General features: G+C 44.4%; 5 protein-coding genes across 6 annotated transcripts; all 5 read left to right on the forward strand.

Annotated features, from left to right (window-relative positions):
* Positions 1-1,284: 1,284 nt before the first annotated feature.
* On the forward strand, positions 1,285-5,661 carry LOC135252297 (slit homolog 2 protein-like). The gene is made up of 2 exons (XM_064330219.1): positions 1,285-1,438; positions 2,796-5,661. Exon 2 carries the CDS (start codon positions 2,812-2,814, stop codon positions 5,557-5,559), a length of 2,748 nt encoding a protein of 915 aa, XP_064186289.1. The 5' UTR covers positions 1,285-1,438; positions 2,796-2,811; the 3' UTR covers positions 5,560-5,661.
* Positions 5,629-7,515, forward strand: LOC135254076 (leucine-rich repeat-containing protein 15-like; the record flags this gene model as incomplete). The annotated part of the gene is made up of 1 exon (XM_064334026.1): positions 5,629-7,515. A coding segment is annotated over one exon (678 nt), but the record flags the coding sequence as incomplete, so codon positions are not given.
* Positions 7,516-8,999: 1,484 nt separating this feature from the next.
* LOC135252299 (carboxypeptidase N subunit 2-like) lies at positions 9,000-12,678 on the forward strand. 2 transcript variants are annotated; one of them, XM_064330222.1, is made up of 2 exons: positions 9,000-9,291; positions 10,981-12,678. In XM_064330222.1, the coding sequence occupies exon 2, from the start codon at positions 10,997-10,999 to the stop codon at positions 12,449-12,451; it is 1,455 nt and encodes a 484-aa protein (XP_064186292.1). In that variant the 5' UTR covers positions 9,000-9,291; positions 10,981-10,996; the 3' UTR covers positions 12,452-12,678. The 2 variants fall into 2 exon arrangements, with proteins under 2 accessions (XP_064186292.1, XP_064186291.1); XM_064330221.1 differs by having other exon boundaries at positions 9,001-9,295.
* On the forward strand, positions 12,455-14,346 carry LOC135252300 (leucine-rich repeat-containing protein 15-like; the record flags this gene model as incomplete). The annotated part of the gene is made up of 1 exon (XM_064330223.1): positions 12,455-14,346. A coding segment is annotated over one exon (1,128 nt), but the record flags the coding sequence as incomplete, so codon positions are not given.
* Positions 14,347-15,908: 1,562 nt separating this feature from the next.
* On the forward strand, positions 15,909-19,762 carry LOC135254077 (carboxypeptidase N subunit 2-like). The gene is made up of 3 exons (XM_064334027.1): positions 15,909-16,015; positions 17,388-19,253; positions 19,408-19,762. Exons 2-3 carry the CDS (start codon positions 17,404-17,406, stop codon positions 19,760-19,762), a joined length of 2,205 nt encoding a protein of 734 aa, XP_064190097.1. The 5' UTR covers positions 15,909-16,015; positions 17,388-17,403.
* The last annotated feature ends 2,280 nt before the right edge of the window (positions 19,763-22,042 follow it).

Consider the following 22,042-nt stretch of genomic DNA (forward strand, 5'->3'; position numbering starts at 1 on the left):
CAGGGAACCCTTCGGTAAGCAGAGATGTGCACGTCCTTTGTGTCCTAATGTTTATTTCTGGTTCTTAGAACAGGCACGTGGGGGGATTGCGGGAGACCAAATATTTGACCTTGGCTCTCTACAGAACATCTCAATTTACTTTCTGCATTTCCCGCTTGGCTTTTTACACACACAGCGCTGTAAATTTCTGCTCTGGTATGTGGGTGGAAGCTTGTATCTCCCCAGCATGCGGTGGATACCGTGTGTCATTGACTGCATGTCTTCATGATAGCAAAGCTTTCCTCCTTCTGGACGGTTGCCATAGTTTTTATGTTCTTTTTTAACGAGTGCAGCGGGTAGAGAGGCAAACAACTCACTGCTGCCCTCTTCTGGATGAGAAGTGAAAATGCCATTACGGATCTGGACAGAAGGCCTGCATTTGAATCCTGGCCTGAAAGCCTCACCTCAGACTCAGTTCATTCCAACCAAGTCTGTTTGGTGGACAAGTCACCCAGCAGCTCAACATATGCACATTCAACATTTTATTTATTTATTTATTTGCACACAAATATAAATTCATGCTTAGTGATTAATAGAAAATGTACAGGAGAGGTTAAAAAACCTGAGCGGGCTTATTCAAGGACCTGCTTTATAGAGAACATCATTAGATTCAATAATTGAAACAGAATGAGTAATAATTAAAACAAATAGAAAAAGTTTTTTTTTTAATTGTAATAATAATAATAATAATAATAATAATAATAATAGGGTGGCATGGTGTTGCAGTGGGTAGCACTATTGCCTCACAGCAAGAAGTTCCTGAGTTCAAATCTGGCCTGGGCCTTTCTGTTTACAGTTTACCTGTTCTCCCCGTGTCCGTGCGGGTCACCTTTGGTTTCCTCCCACAGTCCAAAGACATGCAGGTAGGCTGATTGGAGACTCTAAATTGCCCATAGGCATGAGTGTCTGAGTGAATGGTGAGTGAATGGTATGTGTGCCCTGTGATAGATTGGCAGCCTGTCCAGGGTGTCTTCCTGCCTCTCGCCCAATGCATGCGGGGATAGGCTCCAGCACAACCCGCGACCCTGCCCAGAATAAGTGGGTATAGATAATGGATGGATGGATGTAATAATAATAATAATAGATCTGAATAATAACATATCTGTGAAGATCCACCATTTTGTGTCAACATTTTTTTTTTGTTTCATTCCATCTTCTTACAAACACCCGTGGGTTATTTGTATGATGCACGTATTGTGCGTTAGCTGAAGTCAAGCTCACTCTTCAGTACTGAATTCCCCCCCCCCCCACTGGCCCCTCCCACCCTCATGTTATCAGTATTTTCAGGGTGACCCTTGGGAACGCCCAATCAGACGTTTCATAAAGCGATAAGAAAGACGTTCTTCGACTGCTTCTTTGCAAGGCAAAATTGAAAGTAGATGTGTTGCTGTGAAAGTGGGTAAGTCTTCTGTGTTTCATTCTTTGAATTATTAAAGGATTGAAAGTGCATTATGATGCTAAAGCAGTTTATTTTCTGAACTGCTAATTTCACTGCGTTACTGACACGAGACTACAGTACTGTCTGCATCAGAGGGTCTTCTGTATTGGCAATACTACTACTACTACTACTACTGCTAGTGCTACTACTACTACTACCACTACTACTACTGCTACTACTACTACTACTACTGCTGCTACTACTACTACTGCTACTGCTGCTGCTACTACTACTACTACTACTACTACTACTAATACTACTACTTCTACTACTACTACTACAACTATTACCCACTACTACAAATATTTCTATGAGACTGAATATATTACACATACAAATTAATACTATACTATAATACATATAAAATACTATCTTGCAGCAGTACAGTATTTGATTTTAATACAAAGCAATAGAAAATACAGGAGATCATGTACAGTTAAAAGTAGAAATATGTTTTTAAAAATCTATGTTGAGCGCAGGTGCAGCATACATTTTTAAATAAGTATTTAAAAAATTGATCTGAGACCCCTATACATATAATGAAAAGAGCCAGGACTCTGTCGTGTCCTCAGACTTTTGGTCACAACTGTATATGCAGACAGCAGTGGATTCATGTCCTTTTGCAAGACCTGTGTGTGTGTGTGCGTATGTGTGTGGTTTATTGCTTTACATTTTATGTTTTTTGTGTTAATAAATAAAGGCTATCTTGCAAATGTAAAATTATCTTATAGAAATGTACTATACTACTGTCAGAGCTTAATGGGAGAAAAAATGCATGCGTTGCCTGATGTAGAAATTACACATGATTTACTGTGTGTTGCGTGATGTTAAGTTATTTTGAAGCTCTTACAGCCTAAAAGTTTACCAAAAAGAAATGTGTGGTCAAGGCAGCACGCTGTGAATCTGGACTGTGGCTGGTAGCCTCATAGGGCAATGCGCAGTTGGCAATATTGTGTTGCGCAGGGTTTTCGAAGGTTCATTCGGGTTAGGGGTCCGCGTTTCAAATATCTAGCGACATCTGCTGGTCGATCAGGCGAGCTGCATGTTAAAGCCGCACATGAAGTTCTTCTTTTTTTCGGAGGAGATCCGCGGTTTATCTACTCTCTCCAGAATCAACAGAGGGGTTTACACGTGAATGCAGCAGCACTTGCGAACTAATTTGCCATTTCAAATTAGGGTGGGATTTAGACATGGTCAGCCACACATTGGAGCCCAAATTTAAAAAGAAAAAATGTATGTCTTTTTAAATACTGTATTTTATAAACTGTATTTTAAATGCATGCATGTCGTAACTGAACATTGTTTTTCTTTTCTCCAGTAAAGAATAATTAAACATGCATCTTATAAACTGCGTCTTTCTGCTGCACCTGATGCTCGGGAGTGTGACGGGAGAGTGTGGCGGGTCGCCCAACTGCAAGGTTCTCTACGATAGAAACATCACCGAAATCCCTGCCACCCAGAAAGCTGGCGTCACCGGGATTTATTTCGTGGGCAGCCGGATTTCCACCATCCCCGACCGAGCCTTCATCAACAGTCCGCAGCTGGAGACTCTGGACTTCCTCGACATGCCCATCGTGTCCGTCGAAACGCACGCCTTCGAAGGTTTGGGCAGGTTGAGGTTAATCGAAATTTCCAATACGAACCTGACGTTGTTGCCCCTGGGCGTGTTTCAGAACCTGCCGAGCCTCGAGAAGCTGGTTCTCAAATTCAACAGAATCCAGAAGCTTGAGAAGGGACTGTTTGATGGTCTGCGGATGCTGAAAGAGCTCCATCTTCACACCAATGAAATCGCCTCGATCGACGAGGGAATTTTCGATCAGCTTGAAAACATCACATTGCTCCACCTGGCTAGGAATAAAATCTCCTCCGTCTCCACGGAACTGTTCGCAAAACTCAGTAAATTGCAGAAGCTCAGACTCTACGAGAATGGCATCAGTGCCATTCCTCCTGGGATCTTCGATGATCTACCGGATCTGAAAGAAATCACCTTACAGGGCAACAAGATAACAGAGATACCACCACATTTATTTTCAAAAAATACCAATTTGGAAACATTACATTTAGATAATAATCTTTTGTCTGAATTGCCATCTGAAATTTTTGTGGGACTTCCTAACATAAGATTTTTGACCCTTAAGCAGAATCAAATAGCCAGCCTGCCTCCCGTGCTCTTTGGCGAAATGCTTAGACTGTATGAACTGAATCTCAAGGGGAACAATCTCAATGTCCTTCCTGCGGGAGTATTCAGTCCCTTAAAAAAACTCAGGAAGCTTGACCTATCACAAAACAAGTTTACCTCTTTGTCCGAGAAATATTTTGAAGGCCTTGGGAGACTTGAAGACTTGAATCTAGAGAAAAACATGATTGAGTCATTAAAACCGAAATACTTTGAACAACTGACAGAGCTGAAAACTCTCCGGCTGGCACATAACAAACTGAGAACTCTTCCTGAAGGGATATTTGACTCTTTACCAAAACTTAGCAGGGTATATCTGAACAACAACCCCTGGCACTGTGACTGCAGGCTGATATCGTTCTATAACTGGATGAAAGCGAACACAAAAAAGATCAAGTCCTCCCCGCCAGAGACTTGTGAATCTCCTGAAAGTTTGAAAGGACAAGAAGTCATGTCTCTCACAGAAGATCAGCTGATATGCCCAACCACTCCTGCAATCGCCACTACTGTGCCTCTCACCACAACAACCAGCACTACTGTTGCCATGACAACAGAATTACCCACAACAACCGTCCACATGACCACACCACCCCCCAAGCAACAACCGCCTTCCCAAGAGTGTGACGGGTCTCCCTACTGCCGGGTCGTCTACGATAAGTACATCGCTGAAATCCCCGCCACCCAGAAAGCTGGCGTCACCGGGATTTATTTCGTGGGCAGCCGGATATCCACCATCCCCGACCGAGCCTTCATCAACAGTCCGCAGCTGGAGCTTCTGGAGTTCCTCGACATGCCCATCGTGTCCGTCGAAAAGCACGCCTTCAAAGGTTTGGGCAGGTTGAGGTTAATCGAAATTTCCAATACGAACCTGACGTCGTTGCCCCTGGGCGTGTTTCAGAACCTGCCGAGCCTCGAGAAGCTGGTTCTCAAACTCAACAGAATCCAGAAGCTTGAGAAGGGACTGTTTGATGGCCTGCAGATGCTGAAAGAGCTCCATCTTCACATGAATGAAATCGCCTCGATCGACGAGGGAATTTTCGATCAGCTTGAAAACCTTACATTGCTCCACCTGGCTAGGAATAAAATCTCCTCCGTCTCCACGGAACTGTTCGCAAAACTCAGTAAATTGCAGAAGCTCAGACTCTACGAGAATGGCATCAGTGCCATTCCTCCTGGGATCTTCGATGATCTACCGGATCTAAAAGAAATCACCTTACAGGGCAACAAGATAACAGAGATACCACCGCATTTATTTTCAAAAAATACCAATTTGGAAACATTATCTTTAGATAATAATCTTTTGTCTGAATTGCCTTCTGAAATTTTTGTGGGACTTCCTAACATGAAATCTTTGACCCTTCAGCAGAATCAAATAGCCAGCCTGCCTCCCATGCTCTTTGGCGAAATGCTTAGACTGTCCAACCTGAATCTCAACAGGAACAATCTCACTGTCCTTCCTGCAGGAGTATTCAGTCCCTTAAAAAAACTCAGCAAGCTTGACTTATCGCAAAACAAGTTTACCTCTTTGTCCGAGGAGTATTTTGAAGGCCTTGTGAGACTTGCAGACTTGAATCTAGAGAAAAATATGATTGAGTCATTAAAACCGAAAAGCTTTGAACAGATGACAGAGCTGCGTACCCTCCAGCTGGCACATAACAAACTGAGAACTCTTCCTGAAGGGATATTTGACTCTTTACCAAAACTTAGCAGGGTATATCTGAACAACAACCCCTGGCACTGTGACTGCAGGCTGATATCGTACTTTAACTGGATGAAAGCGAACACAAAAAAGATCAGGTCCTCTCCACCAGAGACTTGTGAATCTCCTGAAAGTTTAAAAGGACAAGAAGTCATGTCTCTCACAGAAGATCAGCTGATATGCCCAACCACTCCTGCACTACTGTGACTCTCACCACAACAACCAGCACTACTGTTGCCATGACAACAGAATTACCCACAACAACCGTCCACATGACCACACCACCCCCCAAGCAACAACCGCCTTGCCCACCACCACTACTCTGTCTACCCAGACACCTACCACCATAATAATAACAACAGAGCCCACAACTGCACCAACCACTACGTTGACAAGCACAGTAGCTATGACAACTGCTCCCGCTACTATGTTCACAACAACAGTGCCAACCACTGTAGCTATGACAACTGCACCCACAACCATGCTGACAACCACAGTGCCAACCACAGTAGCTATGACAACTGCGCCCACCACAATGCTGATACCCACATTAGCTATCGGCTGACGCGCCTGGAGGACGGCGCGTTCAGCAACCTGACGCGCCTGCGGCTCCTGGTTCTGAGCCGTAACCGGATCGGCTCGGTCCACGCCGGGGCCTTCGGCGGCCTGGCCGAGCTGGGAGAGGTGTCCCTGCACACCAACCTGCTCTCGGGCCTGGAGGAGGGGACCTTCAGCGGGCTGCCCAAGCTGGAGAACATCTCCCTGGAGCACAATCTCATCCAGTCCCTCCCTGGAAAGCTCTTCCACGGCTTGCCTCCCCTCTGGGAAGTGGACCTCCACAACAACTCCCTGCGGAGCCTGTCGCGGGAGGTGCTGGACTCCCTGGACGCGGTGAAGGAGGTGAAGCTCGCCCAGAACCCCTGGAGGTGCGACCGGGACATCCTGCCCCTGTGAGACTGGGTGAGGAGGCACCCCTCCAAAGTGCAGAATGCCAGCCTGCTGACGTGCCTCTCTCCCGATTCACTGGCCCACGCCAAAATTACTGACCTGACCAACGAGGAAGCAGAAGCCTGGGCGCCGTCCACCTCGACCGCCACCACTCCCTCAGGCGACTTGGCCACACCCACGGAGATGCGAAGGAGGCCTCACACCCCGCCCCCCAAAAAGAGCACCCCTGCTGCCCCTGCCGCCACCACTCCTCCCATGCGGGACGACAGTAACCATGGCGACGGGGAGGGCCTTTCCCGGGACGCTAAAATCATCATCATCACCTTGGTCTGCGTCGCCATCATCGCCACCGTCATCATCTGCTGGATTTGCTACAGGAGGAAGAAGCGGGCCAGCCGCACCTTGTACCACCAGGCCAGAAAGAACACCATCATTTAGGGGTGGGGTGGGGGGGGGGGTCTTTTCTATAGGCCGCCCCTCATGGGGCCCCTATTTCAGGCCACCTTTGAACACTCTGAGAGCTGGACACGGGAGTGCACCACGGAACCGTTTCGGAACCATTCAGCTTTCCAGGAAGCGGCCGTCCGCTAAGCTCTGGCGTTCCGTTCACAAAATCCGTTCATTCGTTCGGTCTGTTTATTCACGCGAGCGCGCTGCAAACTTGCGGCGGTCTGAGAACGTAATGCTCCACTGCACTGGAATGTCACGAACATCGCATTTTCCCTGTTGCCATTTTGCTCGCTCGAAGTTGAATGGGATGCTTGCTAACCTTGTGCACATTTTGTAGTCTTACTTGGATCTGAGCTTCGCATGAAAATGGAACCGTCTTAGCACTGTAAACTGCAGATAAGGCAGGAAACCAGAAACCCCTCTATCTCAGTGAGCCTGTGATACTTTTCATTTTTTCCCCTGATGTCTGAATTCCATTGCTTTTTATATGTAAATAGCCTGACATTGATACCAATACAATATAACATGCTGCATCATTATTGACAGACATTATTATAGAAGAAAGGCTAAAATTTCAGTATTACCCTTTAATGATTTCTGAAGTAATGCAACATTCTTTTTAAATGCCCGAATAGATCATGAATCACAAATAACAACAATCTGTAAGAATCTGAATTGTAAATAATTAAATTGTTTATTTTCAGGAATATGGGTTATATAATGACTTACTCAAACAAAATGTCAATAAACTTCATTGAACAAGAACTCGTCTCGTCTGAATGAAGCAATATTTCTTGTAAATCTTCTAGATTCTAAAGCTAAATGTATAAGTCACATTTGTCCGAACGTGAGTAAAAATCTGTGCGTTTTAAGTGTGCGCAGCACTCTTGCAAAGATGATTTATTTTCCATAAAATCGTGTGCCGTGGAATCAGATTCCTTCTGCACTATAAGTGCACTGAGGACATAATTCTTGGTACGCACGTGAAGGAGTTCCAGTGCTTAGAATGAGTGAAACTAAAGGTTCTACGTTTCACCTGGGCAGGGAACCCTTCGGTAAGCAGAGATGTGCACGTCCTTTGTGTCCTAATGTTTATTTCTGGTTCTTAGAACAGGCATGTGGGGGGATTGCGGGAGACCAAATATTTGACCTTGGCTCTCTACAGAACATCTCAATTTACTTTCTGCATTTCCCACTTGGCTTTTTACACACACAGCGCTGTAAATTTCTGTTCTGGTATGTGGGTGGAAGCTCGTATCTCTCCAGCATGCGGTGGATACCGTGTGTCATTGACTGCATGTCTTCATGATAGCAAAGCTTTCCTCCTTCTGGACGGTTTCCTTAATTTTTATGTTCTTTTTAACGAGTGCAGCGGGTAGAGAGGCAAACAGCTCACTGCTGCCCTCTTCTGGATGAGAAGTGAAAATGCCATTACGGATCTGGACAGAAGGCCTGCATTTGAATCCTGGCCTGAAAGCCTCACCTCAGACTCAGTTCATTCAAACCAAGTCTGTTTGGTGGACAAGTCACCCAGCAGCTCAACATATGCACATTCAACATTTTATTTATTTATTTATTTATTTGCACACAAACATAAATTCATGCTTATTGATTAATAGAAAATGTACAGGAGAGGTTAAAAAACCTGAGCGGGCTTATTCAAAGACCTGCTTTATAAAGAACATCATTAAATTCAATAATTGAAACAGAATGAGTAATAATTAAAACAAATAGAAAAGGTTTTTTTTTTAAATTGTAATATTAATAATAATAATAATAATAATAATAATAATAATAATAATAGAATGTCATGGTGCTGCAGTGGGTAGCATTTTTGCCTCACAGCAAGAAGTTCCTGAGTTCAAATCTGGCCTGGGCCTTTCTGTGTGGAGTTTACCTGTTCTCCCCGTGTCCGTGTGGGTCAACTTTGGGTACTCCGGTTTCCATCCCACAGCCCAAAGACATGCAGGTAGGCTGATTGGAGACTCTAAATTGCCCATAGGTATGAGTGTCTGAGCGAATGGTGAGTGAATGGTGTGTGTGCCCTATGATAAATTGGCGGCCTGTCCAGGGTGTCTTCCTGCCTCTCGCCCAATGCATGCTGGGATAGGCTCCAGCACCCCCCGCGACCCTGCCCAGGATAAGTGAGTATAGATAATGGATGGATGGATGTAATAATAATAATAATAATAGATATGTATAATAACAGATATGTTATTATACATATCTATTATTATTATTACATCCATCCATCCATTATCCATCCACCATTTTGTGTCAACATTTTTTTTGTTTCATTCCATCTTCTTACAAACACCTGTGGGTAATTTGTATGATGCACGTGTCGCACGTTGGCTGAAGTCAAGCTCACTCTTCAATACTGAATCCCACCCCCACTGGCCCCTCCCACCATCATGTTATCAGTATTTGCAGGGTGACCCTTGGGAACGCCCAATCAGACGTTTCATAAAGCGATAAGAAAGGCGTTCTTCGACTGCTTCTTTGCAAGGCAAAATTGAAAGTAGATGTGCTGCTGTGAAAGTGGGTAAGTCTTCTGTGTTTCATTCTTTGAATTATTAAAGGATTGAAAGTGCATTATGATGCTAAAGCAGTTTATTTTCTTAACTGCTAATTTCACTGCGTTACAAGACTACAGTACTGTCTGCATCAGAGGGTCTTCTGTATTAGCAATACTACTACTACTACTACTGCTACTACTACTACTACTACTACTACTACTACTGCTACTACTACTACTACTACTACTGCTACTACTACTACTACTGCTACTACTACTACTACTGCTACTACTACTACTACTACTACTACTACTACTACTACTACTGCTACTACTACTACTGCTGCTACTACTACTACTACTACTACTGCTACTACTACTACTACTACTGCTACCACTACTACTACTGCTACTAATACTACTACTGCTACTACTACTACTACTGCTACTAATACTACTATTACGACTACTACTACTACAACTACTACTACTACTACTACTAATAATAACAATAATAATAATAATAATAATAATAATAATTTATAAAGCACTGTAATAAAGAAAAATAAGAACAAAGGGAAGATGTATAATGAGACTTAATATATTACACATATAAATTAAATACTATTAATTAAAATACTATCTTCCAGCAGTACAGTATTTGATTTTAATACAACACAATAGAAAATACAGGAGATCATGTACAGTTAAAAGTATATATATGTTTTTAAAAATCTATGTTGAGTGCAGGTGCAGCATACATTTTGAAATAAGCATTAAAAAAATAGCTCTGAGACCCCTATACATATAATGAAAAGAGCCAGGACTCAGTCGTGTCCTCAGACTTTTGGTCACCACTGTAAACGCAGACAGCAGTTCATGTCCTTTTGCAAGAACTGTGTGTGTGTGTGCCTGTGTTTGTGTGTTTGTGTGTGTCTGTGTGCGTGTGTGTTTTATTGCTTTACATTTTATGTTTTTGGTGTTAACAAATAAAGGCTATCTTGCAAATGTAAAATTATCTTGTAGAAATGTACTATACTACTCTCAGAGCTTAATGGGAGAAAAAATGCATGCGTTGCCTGATATAGAAATTACACATGATTTACTGTGTGTTGCGTGATGTTAAGTTATTTTGAAGCTCTTACAGCCTAAAAGTTTACCAAAAGAAATGTGTGGTCAAGGCACCAGGCTGTGAATCCGGACTGTGGCTGGGAGCCTCATAGGGCAATGCGCAGTTTAGTAATATAGTGTTGCGCAGGGTTTTCACGTTGATTCGTGTTAGAGGTCCGCGTTCCAAGTATCTAGCGACCTCTGCTGGTCGATCAGGCGAGCTGCATGTTAAAGCCGCACATGAAGTTCTTCCTCTGACTCCGCACGAATATGAGAATTTGGTTGCCGTCTGCGAAGTGGAAAAAAGGCGGACTATCTATTAACGGCACGCTTTTGTCGGAGGAGATCCGCGGTTTATCTACTCTCTCCAGAATTAATAGAGGGGTTTACACGTGAATGCAGCAGCACTTGCGAACTAATTTGCCATTTCAAATTAGGGTGGGATTTAGAAATGGTCAGCCACACATTGGGGCCCAAATTTAAAAAGAAAAAATATATGTCGTTTTAAATACTGTATTTTATAAACTGTATTTTAAATACAGTGTGAATTACAGCATGTTGAAATGCATGTCGTAACTGAACATTGTTTTTCTTTTCTCCAGTAAAGGATAATTAAACATGCATCTTATAAACTGCGTCTTTCTGCTGCACCTGATGCTCGGGAGTGTGACGGGAGAGTGTGGCGGGTCGCCCAACTGCAAGGTTCTCTACGATAAGAGCATCACCGAAATCCCCGCCACCCAGAAAGCTGGCGCAACTGAGGTTTATTTCGTGGGCAGCCGGATTTCCACCATCCCCGACCGAGCCTTCATCAACAGCCCGCAGCTGGTGACTCTGGAGTTCCTCGAAATGCCCATTGTGTCCGTCGAAACGCACGCCTTCGAAGGTTTGGACAGGCTGAGGTTAATCGAAATTTCCAGTACGAATCTGACGTCGTTGCCCCTGGGCGTGTTTCAGAACCTACCGAGCCTCGAGAAGCTGGTTCTCAAAATCAACAGAATCCAGAAGCTTGAGAAGGGACTGTTTGATGGCCTGATGCTGAAAGAGCTCCATCTTCACACCAATGAAATCGCCTCGATCGACGAGGGAATTTTCGATCAGCTTGAAAACCTCACATTCCTCCACCTGGCTAGGAATAAAATCTCCTCCGTCTCCACGGCACTGTTCGCAAAACTCAGTAAATTGCAGAAGCTCAGACTCTACGAGAATGGCATCAGTGCCATTCCTCCTGGGATCTTCGATGATCTACCGGATCTAAAAGAAATCACCTTACAGGGCAACAAGATAACAGAGATACCACCGCATTTATTTTCAAAAAATACCAATTTGGAAACATTATCTTTAGAGAACAATCTTTTGTCTGAATTGCCTTCTGAAATTTTTGTGGGACTTCCTAACATGAAATATTTGACCCTTCAGCAGAATCAAATAGCCAGCCTGCCTCCCATGCTCTTTGGCGAAATGCTTAGACTGTATGAACTGAATCTCAACAGGAACAATCTCACTGTCCTTCCTGCAGGAGTATTCAGTCCCTTAAAAAAACTCAGCAAGCTTGACTTATCGCAAAACAAGTTTACCTCTTTGTCCGAGGAATATTTTGAAGGCCTTGTGAGACTTGCAGACTTGAATCTACAGAAAAACATGATTGAGTCATTAAAACCGAAAAGCTTTGAACAACTGACAGAGCTGCAAACCCTCCGGCTGGCACATAACAAACTGAGAACTCTTCCTGAAGGGATATTTGACTCCTTACCAAAACTTAGCAGGGTATATCTGAATAACAACCCCTGGCACTGTGACTGCAGGCTGATATCGTTCTTTAACTGGATGAAAGCGAACACAAAAAAGATCAAGTCCTCTCCGCCAGAGACTTGTGAATCTCCTGAAAGTTTGAAAGGACGAGAAGTCATGTCTCTCACAGAAGATCAGCTGATATGCCCAACCACTCCTGCAATCGCCACTACTGTGCCTCTCACCACAACAACCAGCACTACTGTTGCCATGACAACAGAATTACCCACAACAACCGTCCACATGACCACACCACCCCCCAAGCAACAACCGCCCACATGACCACACCACCCCACAAGCAACAACCGCCTTGCCCACCACCACTACTCTGTCTACCCAGACACCTACCACCATAATAATAACAACAGAGCCCACAACTGCACCAACCACTACGTTGACAACCACAGTACTTATGACAACTGCTCCCACCACTATGTTCACAACAACAGCGCCAACCACTGTAGCTATGACAACTGCACCCACAGCCATGCTGACAACCACAATGCCAACCACAGTAGCTATGACAACTGCGCCCACCACAATGCTGATAACCACAGTAGCTATGACAACTGCGCCCACCACAATGCTGATAACCACATTAGCTATCGGCTGACGCGCCTGGAGGACGGCGCGTTCAGCAACCTGACGCGCCTGCGGCTCCTGGTTCTGAGCCGTAACCGGATCGGCTCGGTCCCCGCCGGGGCCTTCGGCGGCCTGGCCGAGCTGGGAGAGGTGTCCCTGCACACCAACCTGCTCTCGGGCCTGGAGGAGGGGACCTTCAGCGGGCTGCCCAAGCTGGAGAACATCTCCCTGGAGCACAATCTCATCCAGTCCCTCCCTGGGAAGCTCTTCCACGGCTTGCCTCCCCTCTGGGAAGTGGACCTCCACAACAACTCCCTGCGGAGCCTGTCGCAGGAGGTGCTGGACTCCCTGGACGCGGTGAAGGAGGTGAAGCTCGCCCAGAACCCCTGGAGGTGCGACCGGGACATCCTGCCCCTGCGAGACTGGGTGAGGAGGCACCCCTCCAAAGTGCAGAATGCCAGCCTGCTGACGTGCCTCTCTCCCAATTCACTGGCCCACGCCAAAATTACTGACCTGACCAACGAGGAAGCAGAAGCCTGGAGGCCGTCCACCTCGACCGCCACCACTCCCTCAGGCGACTTGGCCACACCCACGGAGATGCGAAGGAGGCCTCACACCCCGCCCCCCAAAAAGAGCACCCCTTCTGCCCCTGCCGCCACCACTCCTCCCGGCGACGGGGAGGGCCTTTCCCGGGACGCTAAAATCATCATCATCACCTTGGTCTGCATCGCCATCATCGCCACCGTCATCATCTGCTGGATTTGCTACAGGAGGAAGAAGCGGGCCAGCCGCACCTTGTACCACCAGGCCAGAAAGAACACCGTCATTTAGTGGTGGGGTGGGGGGGGGGGGGGTCTTTTCTATAGGCCGCCCCTCATGGGGCCCCTATTTCAGGCCACCCTTGGAACACTCTGAGAGCTGGACACGGGAGTGCAACACGGAACCGTTTTGGAACCATTCAGCTTTCCAGGAAGCGGCCGTCCGCTAAGCTTCGGCGTTCCGGTCACAAAATCGGTCTGTTTATTCACGCGAGCGCGCTGCATACTTGCGGTGGTCTGAGAACGTAATGCTCCACTGCACTGGAATGTCACGAACATCGCATTTTCCCATGTTGCCGTTTTGCTCGCTTGAAGTTGAATGGGATGCTTGCTAACCTTGTGCACATTTTGTAGTCTTACTTGGATCTGAGCTTCGCATGAAAATGGAACCTTCTTAGGCACTGTAAACAGCAGATAAGGCAGGAAACCAGAAACCCCTCTATCTCAGTGAGCCTGTGATACTTTTCATTTTTTTCCCTGATGTCTGAATTCCATTTATATTTAAATAGCCTGACATTGATACCAATACAATATAACATGCTGCATCATTATTGACAGACATTATTATAGAAGAAAGGCTAAAATTTCAGTATTACCCTTTAATGATTTCTGAAGTAATGCAACATTCTTTTTTAATGCCCGAATAGATTATGAATCACAAATAACAACAATCTGTAACAATCTGAATTGTAAATAATTAAATTGTTTATTTTCAGGAATATGGGTTATATAATGACTTACTCAAAGAAAATGTCAATAAACTTCATTGAACAAGAATCCGTCTCGTCTGAATGAAGCAATATTTCTTGTAAATCTTCCAGATTCTAAAGCTAAATGTATAAGTCACATTTGTCCAAACGTGAGTAAAAATCTGTGCGTTTTAAGTGTGCGCAGCACTCTTGCAAAGATGATTTATTTTCCATAAAATCATGTGCCGTAGAATCAGATCCCTTCTGCACTATAAGTGCACTGAGGACATAATTCTTGGTACATGCATGACGGAGTTCCAGTGCTTAGAATGAGTGAAACTAAAGGTTCTACGTTTCACGTGGGCAGGGAACCCTTCGGTAAGTAGAGATGTGCATGTCCTTTGTGTCCTAATGTTTATTTCTGGTTCTTAGAACAGGCATGTGGGGGGATTGCGGGAGACCAAATATTTGACCTTGGCTCTCTACAGAACATCTCAATTTTCTTTCTGCATTTCCCGCTTGGCTTTTTACACACACAGCGCTGTAAATTTCTGCTCTGGTATGTGGGTGGAAGCTCGTATCTCTCCAGCATGCGGTGGATACCGTGTATCATTGACTGCATGTCTTCATGATAGCAAAGCTTTCCTCCTTCTGGACGGTTGCCATAATTTTTATGTTCTTTTTTAACGAGTGCAGCGGGTAGAGAGGCAAACAGCTCACTGCTGCCCTCTTCTGGATGAGAAGTGAAAATGCCATTACGGATCTGGACAGAAGGCCTGCATTTGAATCCTGGCCTGAAAGCCTCACCTCAGACTCAGTTCATTCAAACCAAGCCTGTTTGGCGGACAAGTCACCCAGCAGCCCAACATATGCACATTCAACATTTTATTTATTTATTATTGCACACAAATATAAATTCATGCTTAGTTCAACCATACAGTGTGATTAATAGAAAATGTACAGGAGAGGTTAAAAAACCTGAGTGGGCTTATTCAAGGACCTGCTTTATCAGGGCCAGCCTAGATTTTGATGGACACTAAACAATTATGGAGATGCTTCAATGTGGAGGGTGGGTGCTGAGGATTTGCAGATCTGTAGGATTCTATTGTGTGGCCTCCCCCTAGCGGTTGTGGCCCTAACCAACCTGTTTAGAGTTTACCTGTTCTCCCCGTGTCCGTGTGGGTCTCCTTTGGGTACTCCGGTTTCCTCCCACAGTCCAAAGACATGCAGGTAGGCTGATTGGAGACTCTAAATTGCCCATAGTTATGAGTGTCTGAGCGAATGGTGAGTGAATGGTCTGTGTGCCCTGTGATAGATTGGTGGCCTGTCCAGGGTGTCTTCCTGCCTCTCGCCCAATGCATGCTGGGATAGGCTCCAGCACAACCCGCGACCCTGCCCAGGATAAGTGAGTATAGATAATGGATGGATGGATGTAATAATAATAATAATAGATCTGTATAATAACATATCTGTGAAGATCCACCATTTTGTGTCAACATTTTTTTTTGTTTCATTCCATCTTCTTACAAACACCTGTCGGTTATTTGTATGATGCACGTGTTGTACGTTAGCTGAAGTCAAGCTCACTCTTCAGTACTGAATCCCACCCCCACTGGCCCCTCCCACCCTCATGTTATCAGTATTTTCAGGGTGACCCTTGGGAACGCCCAATCAGACGTTTCATAAAGCGATAAGAAAGACGTTCTTCGACTGCTTCTTTGCAAGGCAAAATTGAAAGTAGATGTGTTGCTGTGAAAGTGGGTAAGTCTTCTGTGTTTCATTCTTTGAATTATTAAAGGATTGAAAGTGCATTATGATGCTAAAGCAGTTTATTTTCTTAACTGCTAATTTCACTGCGTTACTGACAAGGGACTACAGTACAGTCTGCATCAGAGGGTCTTCTGTATTGGCAATACTACTACTACTACTACTACTACTACTGCTACTACTACTGCTGCTGCTACTACTACTACTAATACTACTACTTCTACTACTACTACTACAACTATTACCCACTACTACAAATATTTATATGAGACTGAATATATTACACATACAAATTAAATACTATTAATTAAAATACTATCTTGCAGCAGTACAGTATTTGATTTTAATACAAAGCAATAGAAAATACAGGACATCATGTACAGTTAAAAGTAGAAATATGTTTTTAAAAATCTATGTTGAGCGCAGGTGCAGCATACATTTTTAAATAAGTATTTAAAAAATAGCTCTGAGACCCCTATACATATAATGAAAAGAGCCAGGACTCTGTCGTGTCCTCAGACTTCGTTCACAACCGTATATGCAGACAGCAGTGGATTCATGTCCTTTTGCAAGACCTGTGTGTGTGTGTGTGTGTATGTGTGTGTTTTATTGCTTTACATTTTATGTTTTCAGTGTTAACAAATAAAGGCTATCTTGCAAATGTAAAATTATCTTATAGAAATGTACTATAATACTCTCAGATTTTAATGGGAGATAAAATGCATGCATTGCCTGATGTAGAAATTACACATGATTTACTGTGTGTTGCGTGAAGTTATTTTGAAGCTCTTACAGCCTAAAAGTTTGCCGAAAAGAAATGTGTGGTCAAGGCAGCACGCTGTGAATCTGGACTGTGGCTGGTAGCCTCATAGGGCAATGCGCAACATTGGTTGGCAACATTGTGTTGCGCAGAGTTTTCGAAGGTTCATTTGGGTTAGGGGCCCGCGTTCAAAGTATCTAGCGACCTCTGCTGGTCGATCAGGCGCGCTGCATATTAAAGCCGCACATGAAGTTCTTCCTCTGACTCCGCACGAATATGAGAATTTGGCTGCCGTCTGCAGAGTGAAAAAAAGCGGACTATGTATTAACGGCACGCTTTTTTCGGAGGAGAACCGCGGTTTATCTACTCTCTCCAGAATCAACAGAGGGGTTTACACGTGAATGCAGCGGCGAACTAATTTGCCATTTAAAATTAGGGTGGGATTTAGACATGTTTAGTCACACATTGGGGCCCAAATTTAAAAAGAAAAAAATGTATGTCTTTTTAAATACAGTGTTTTATAAACTGTATTTTAAATACAGTGTGAATTACAGCGTGTTGAAATGCATGTCGTAACTGAACATTGTTTTTCTTTTCTCCAGTAAAGAATAATTAAACATGCATCTTATAAACTGCGTCTTTCTGCTGCACCTGATGCTCGGGAGTGTGACGGGAGAGTGTGGCGGGTCGCCCAACTGCACTGATCACAAGGTCGTCTACGATAAGAACATCGCCGAAATCCCCGCCACCCAGAAAGCTGGCACCACCCAGGTTTATTTCGTGGGCAGCCGGATTTCCACCATCCCCGACCGAGCCTTCATCAACAATCCGCAGCTGGAGACTCTGGTATTCCTCAGCATGCCCATCGTGTCCGTTGAAACGCATGCCTTCCAAGGTTTGGACAGGCTGAAGTTAATCGAAATTTCCACTACAAATCTGACGTCGTTGCCCCTGGGCGTGTTTCAGAACCTGCCGAGCCTCGAGAAGTTGGTTCTCAAATCTAACAGAATCCAGAAGCTTGAGAAGGGACTGTTTGATGGCCTGATGCTGAAAGAGCTCCATCTTCACATCAATGAAATCGCCTCGATCGACGAGGGAATTTTCGATCAGCTTGAAAACCTCACATTGCTCCACCTGGCCAAGAATAAAATCTCCTCCGTCTCCACGGCACTGTTCGCAAAACTCAGTAAATTGCAGAGACTCAGACTCTACGAGAATGGCATCAGTGCCATTCCTCCTGGGATCTTCGATGATCTACCGGATCTAAAAGAAATCACCTTACAGGGCAACAAGATAACAGAGATACCACCGCATTTATTTTCAAAAAATACCAATTTGGAAACATTATATTTAGAGAATAATCTTTTGTCTGAATTGCCTTCTGAAATTTTTGTGGGACTTCCTAACATAAGATTTTTGACGCTTCAGCAGAATCAAATAGCCAGCCTGCCTCCCGTGCTCTTTGGCGAAATGCTTAGACTGTATGAACTGAATCTCAATGGGAACAATCTCACTGTCCTTCCTGCGGGAGTATTCAGTCCCATAAAAAAACTCAGGAAGCTTGACTTATCGCAAAACAAGTTTACCACTTTGTCCGAGGAGTATTTTGAAGGCCTTGGGAGACTTAAAGACTTGAATCTAGAGAAAAACATGATTGAGTCATTAAAACCGAAATACTTTGAACAACTGACAGAGCTGAAAACTCTCCGACTGGCGCATAACAAACTGAGAACTCTTCCTGAAGGGATATTTGACTCTTTACCGAAACTTAGCAAGGTATATCTGAACAACAACACCTGGCACTGTGACTGCAGGCTGATATCGTTCTTTAAGTGGATGAAAGCGAACACAAAAAAGATCAAGTCCTCCTCGCCAGAGACTTGTGAATCTCCTGAAAGTCTAAAAGGACAAGAAGTCATGTCTCTCAAAGAAGATGAGCTGATATGCCCAACCACTCCTGCAATCGCCACTACTGTGCCTCTCACCACAACAACCAGCACTACTGTTGCCATGACAACAGAATTACCTACAACAACCGTCCACATGACCACACTCCCCACCACCCAACCAACAACCGCCTTGCACACCACCACTACTCCGTCAACCCAGACACCTACCACCAAAAGAATAACCACAGAGCCCACAACTGCACCAACCACTACGTTGACAACCACAGTAGCTATGACAACTGCTCCCACCACTATGTTGACAACCACAGAGGCAACCACAGTAGCTATGACAACTGCGCCCACCACAATGTTGACAACCACAGTAGCTATGACAACTGTGCCCACCACTATGTCCACAACCACAGTGCCCACCACAGTAGCTATGACAACTGCACCCACAACTATGTTGACAACCACAGTGCCAACCACAGTAGCTATGACAACTGCGCCCACCACAATGTTGACAACCACAGTGCCAACCACAGTAGCTATGACAACTGGCCCCACATCCCAACCACAGTGCCACCACATGCTATGACCACTGCACCTACCACTATTTACAACCACGTGCACACAGTAGCTATGACAACTGCGCCCACCACAATGTTGACAACCACAGTGCCAACCACAGTAGCTATGACAACTGTGCCCACCACTATGTCCACAACCACAGTGCCCACCACAGTAGCTATGACCACTGCACCTACCACTATGTTGACAACCACAGTGCCCACCACAGTAGCCATGACAACTGTGCCTACAACCACCGCCTTGGCAACTACTCCGACAACCACAGCCTTGATCACAACCCTTGCCCCAACGACTACAGCTTCCACCTCTGCTCTCTTAACAACAGCCACTACCACCGTGAGCACAGCCCTCACGACAACCGCTCCCCCTACCACAGCACTCCTGACAACATCCACACCGGCCACCAGCACACAGAGAACTACATTTCCCACGACGCCGATGGAGTTCTCTTGCCCCGTGACTTCCTCCTCCGCTCGTCGTTCCGCCTACAGTTCTGAAAGGGAGAGCTGCGGGGCGCTGCTCGTCTCTTACGCGGCGATGGTCGCGTTGGAGCTGTGCTGCACCGTGGTCCTCGCCCGGTTCACCTACACGCTGTACTGCTCGCTTCAGCACGGAGAGAGGCTCTACACCAGAGTCAACCTCACGCGCTTCTCCTACAGGAAGGAAGTCATCTTACGGCCTGTGTCTCACGCCGAGACGGAAGCCTTGTGAATCTCGCGCTGCAGGGATATGAATCTCAAGTGTTACGGACTGACCAAACCTGGTATGAGACCAGAGGTAGCCTAGCGTATGCGCACCTTTTCAATATCAAGCTCTTTACTTTCACTGATGCAAAAAGGTGAGCATTAAAGCTGCTGTCGGCAGCGCTCCCAACAGCTGCAATATGGTGTAGCAGCTCTTTCTATGATTGCTGCAAATTGAGCATGACCATTCCCCAATATCTTAAAAAAAAGTTTTATTAACAATAAATTAGTAATAACTATGGTATTACTGTCTAATTATAAGTGACAGTGTCCTGCTTTGTTGTATTTATATTCTATTTTTATCTTTTTTATTAGCCTTTGTGTTTAAGCTGTCATTATTATTATTATTAGTAGTAGTAGTATAATAATATTTAAATTTTTAATTTTACTTTGGTTCGGTTCAGGTTATCATTTTGTGGTATATTTTTATGTAATTCTCTCATTTCAAGAGTTTCACCGTTTGATCGTCAGCTGCTCAATTCATGAGAAACTATATCTCTCAATGCTGTTCACAACGCCTTATCACCTATTCTTGGAAGCAGGTCTCTACTGTGCCCTTATTACTACTGCAGTAAACCATACATCCACCAGGGGGTGCTCCTGAGCTTGTACTTCTCTACGCTGGTCCTGCTAGAACACACATAGTCAACCAGTGTTTGGCAAAAACAGAGGACTGTCAACAGACGATCGTGATCTGGCAAGATACCTCCCCCCCCCAACTAATAAAGTGCTCCAAGGGACCACTATATGTCAGGCTTGTGTCATTTTTGACATATTTTACTTTTGAGCTCAATAAAAGCCACAGAATACCAAATATAAAATTTCCCATATTCAGACACCGTTATTTTTTTTCATGTTCCTAAAACAGATCCGTATTGATTGATTTAGGCCTCTAGTTTTCATTTTGCAGAGGAGGTGTACCTTATTTGGCGCGCATGGCACGCGCGCAGTTACTGACAAAAGTACTCGATTAGAGGACTTATCGACGTGCTATGCATACCTCTCTCCAATAGATGGCGATATGTTACAGCGAGATTCGCTGGTTGTCATTTATATTCACCGCAAAAAATAAATACTTAAAAAAAAAAAAAAAACTTAGGCAGCTTGCTGTGAAGTTTTGTCTGCTCAGAATTAAAAGGGTTGTGTATTGTAGCGTCTCCTCCTTTGGGAAACCTTCAGTTGTTCATGGTAGGTGTGAAAAGGGTGTGGGCCCCCAAATAGAACCATTTTCCTCTAGATAGGGTTCTATGGAAACACAGAGGTGCCTTATCGAACCCTTTCCTCTATGAGTGCAATGTGCAAGCCAAACAGTATCGTCTGCATGAATTTGTATGTCTTTTGTAAGAATCTGCCCGTTGCTCTTTGAAGAGGTTTATGTTTGCACCAAGGTTTATGTTTGCTAGTTTTTTTTATATTCTTTGCAATCAGTAGCTAACTTTTTTTCTTTACAATCAGTAACCGATTTGGTAACCAGCCTTGGTAACAAGGAGCAAATATTCTTTAGCTTAAATTTAAGTGTCCTTGACATAAATTATGCACTTTGTCTGGGTGCTGAAACACACCCAAAACCAGTACACACTGCAGCCATCCAGCGATGGAGTCCCACACTTTTGTTCCATTCTATGTTCCAGTTGATATAAACATATCGACGATTGATGACATCATCGATATCACTGTTATCAATAACAACGTTATTGATAGAACAATGTGATAACAGTAGCCCACTGCCCCAACCACTCAATAATCTAACGTTCTCCGATCTACAGAATACAAATGCTAAAATTTATGTTGTGTATTTGAAGAACGCTAGTTTGGCCTGTGATTTAATGCGGCATTAATGTGAAACCTTAAATGATCAGGTTTGAGCCAAAACGACTTGGGAGTTTCACGTTTTTTTTTTTTTTTTACTAATTTATCTCCGCAACCTTTTTGCTCGCTGTTTTCCTTTCTCTGAATTTTTAAGTGGCAGCTTTCAGTTCAGTGCCAGCGAAAAACTGAACAAATCTTCCGAACGTGCGAACGGCGTGAATCAGA

This window comes from Anguilla rostrata, chromosome 4 (genome assembly GCF_018555375.3).
Source record: "Anguilla rostrata isolate EN2019 chromosome 4, ASM1855537v3, whole genome shotgun sequence".
Taxonomy (NCBI): domain Eukaryota; kingdom Metazoa; phylum Chordata; class Actinopteri; order Anguilliformes; family Anguillidae; genus Anguilla; species Anguilla rostrata.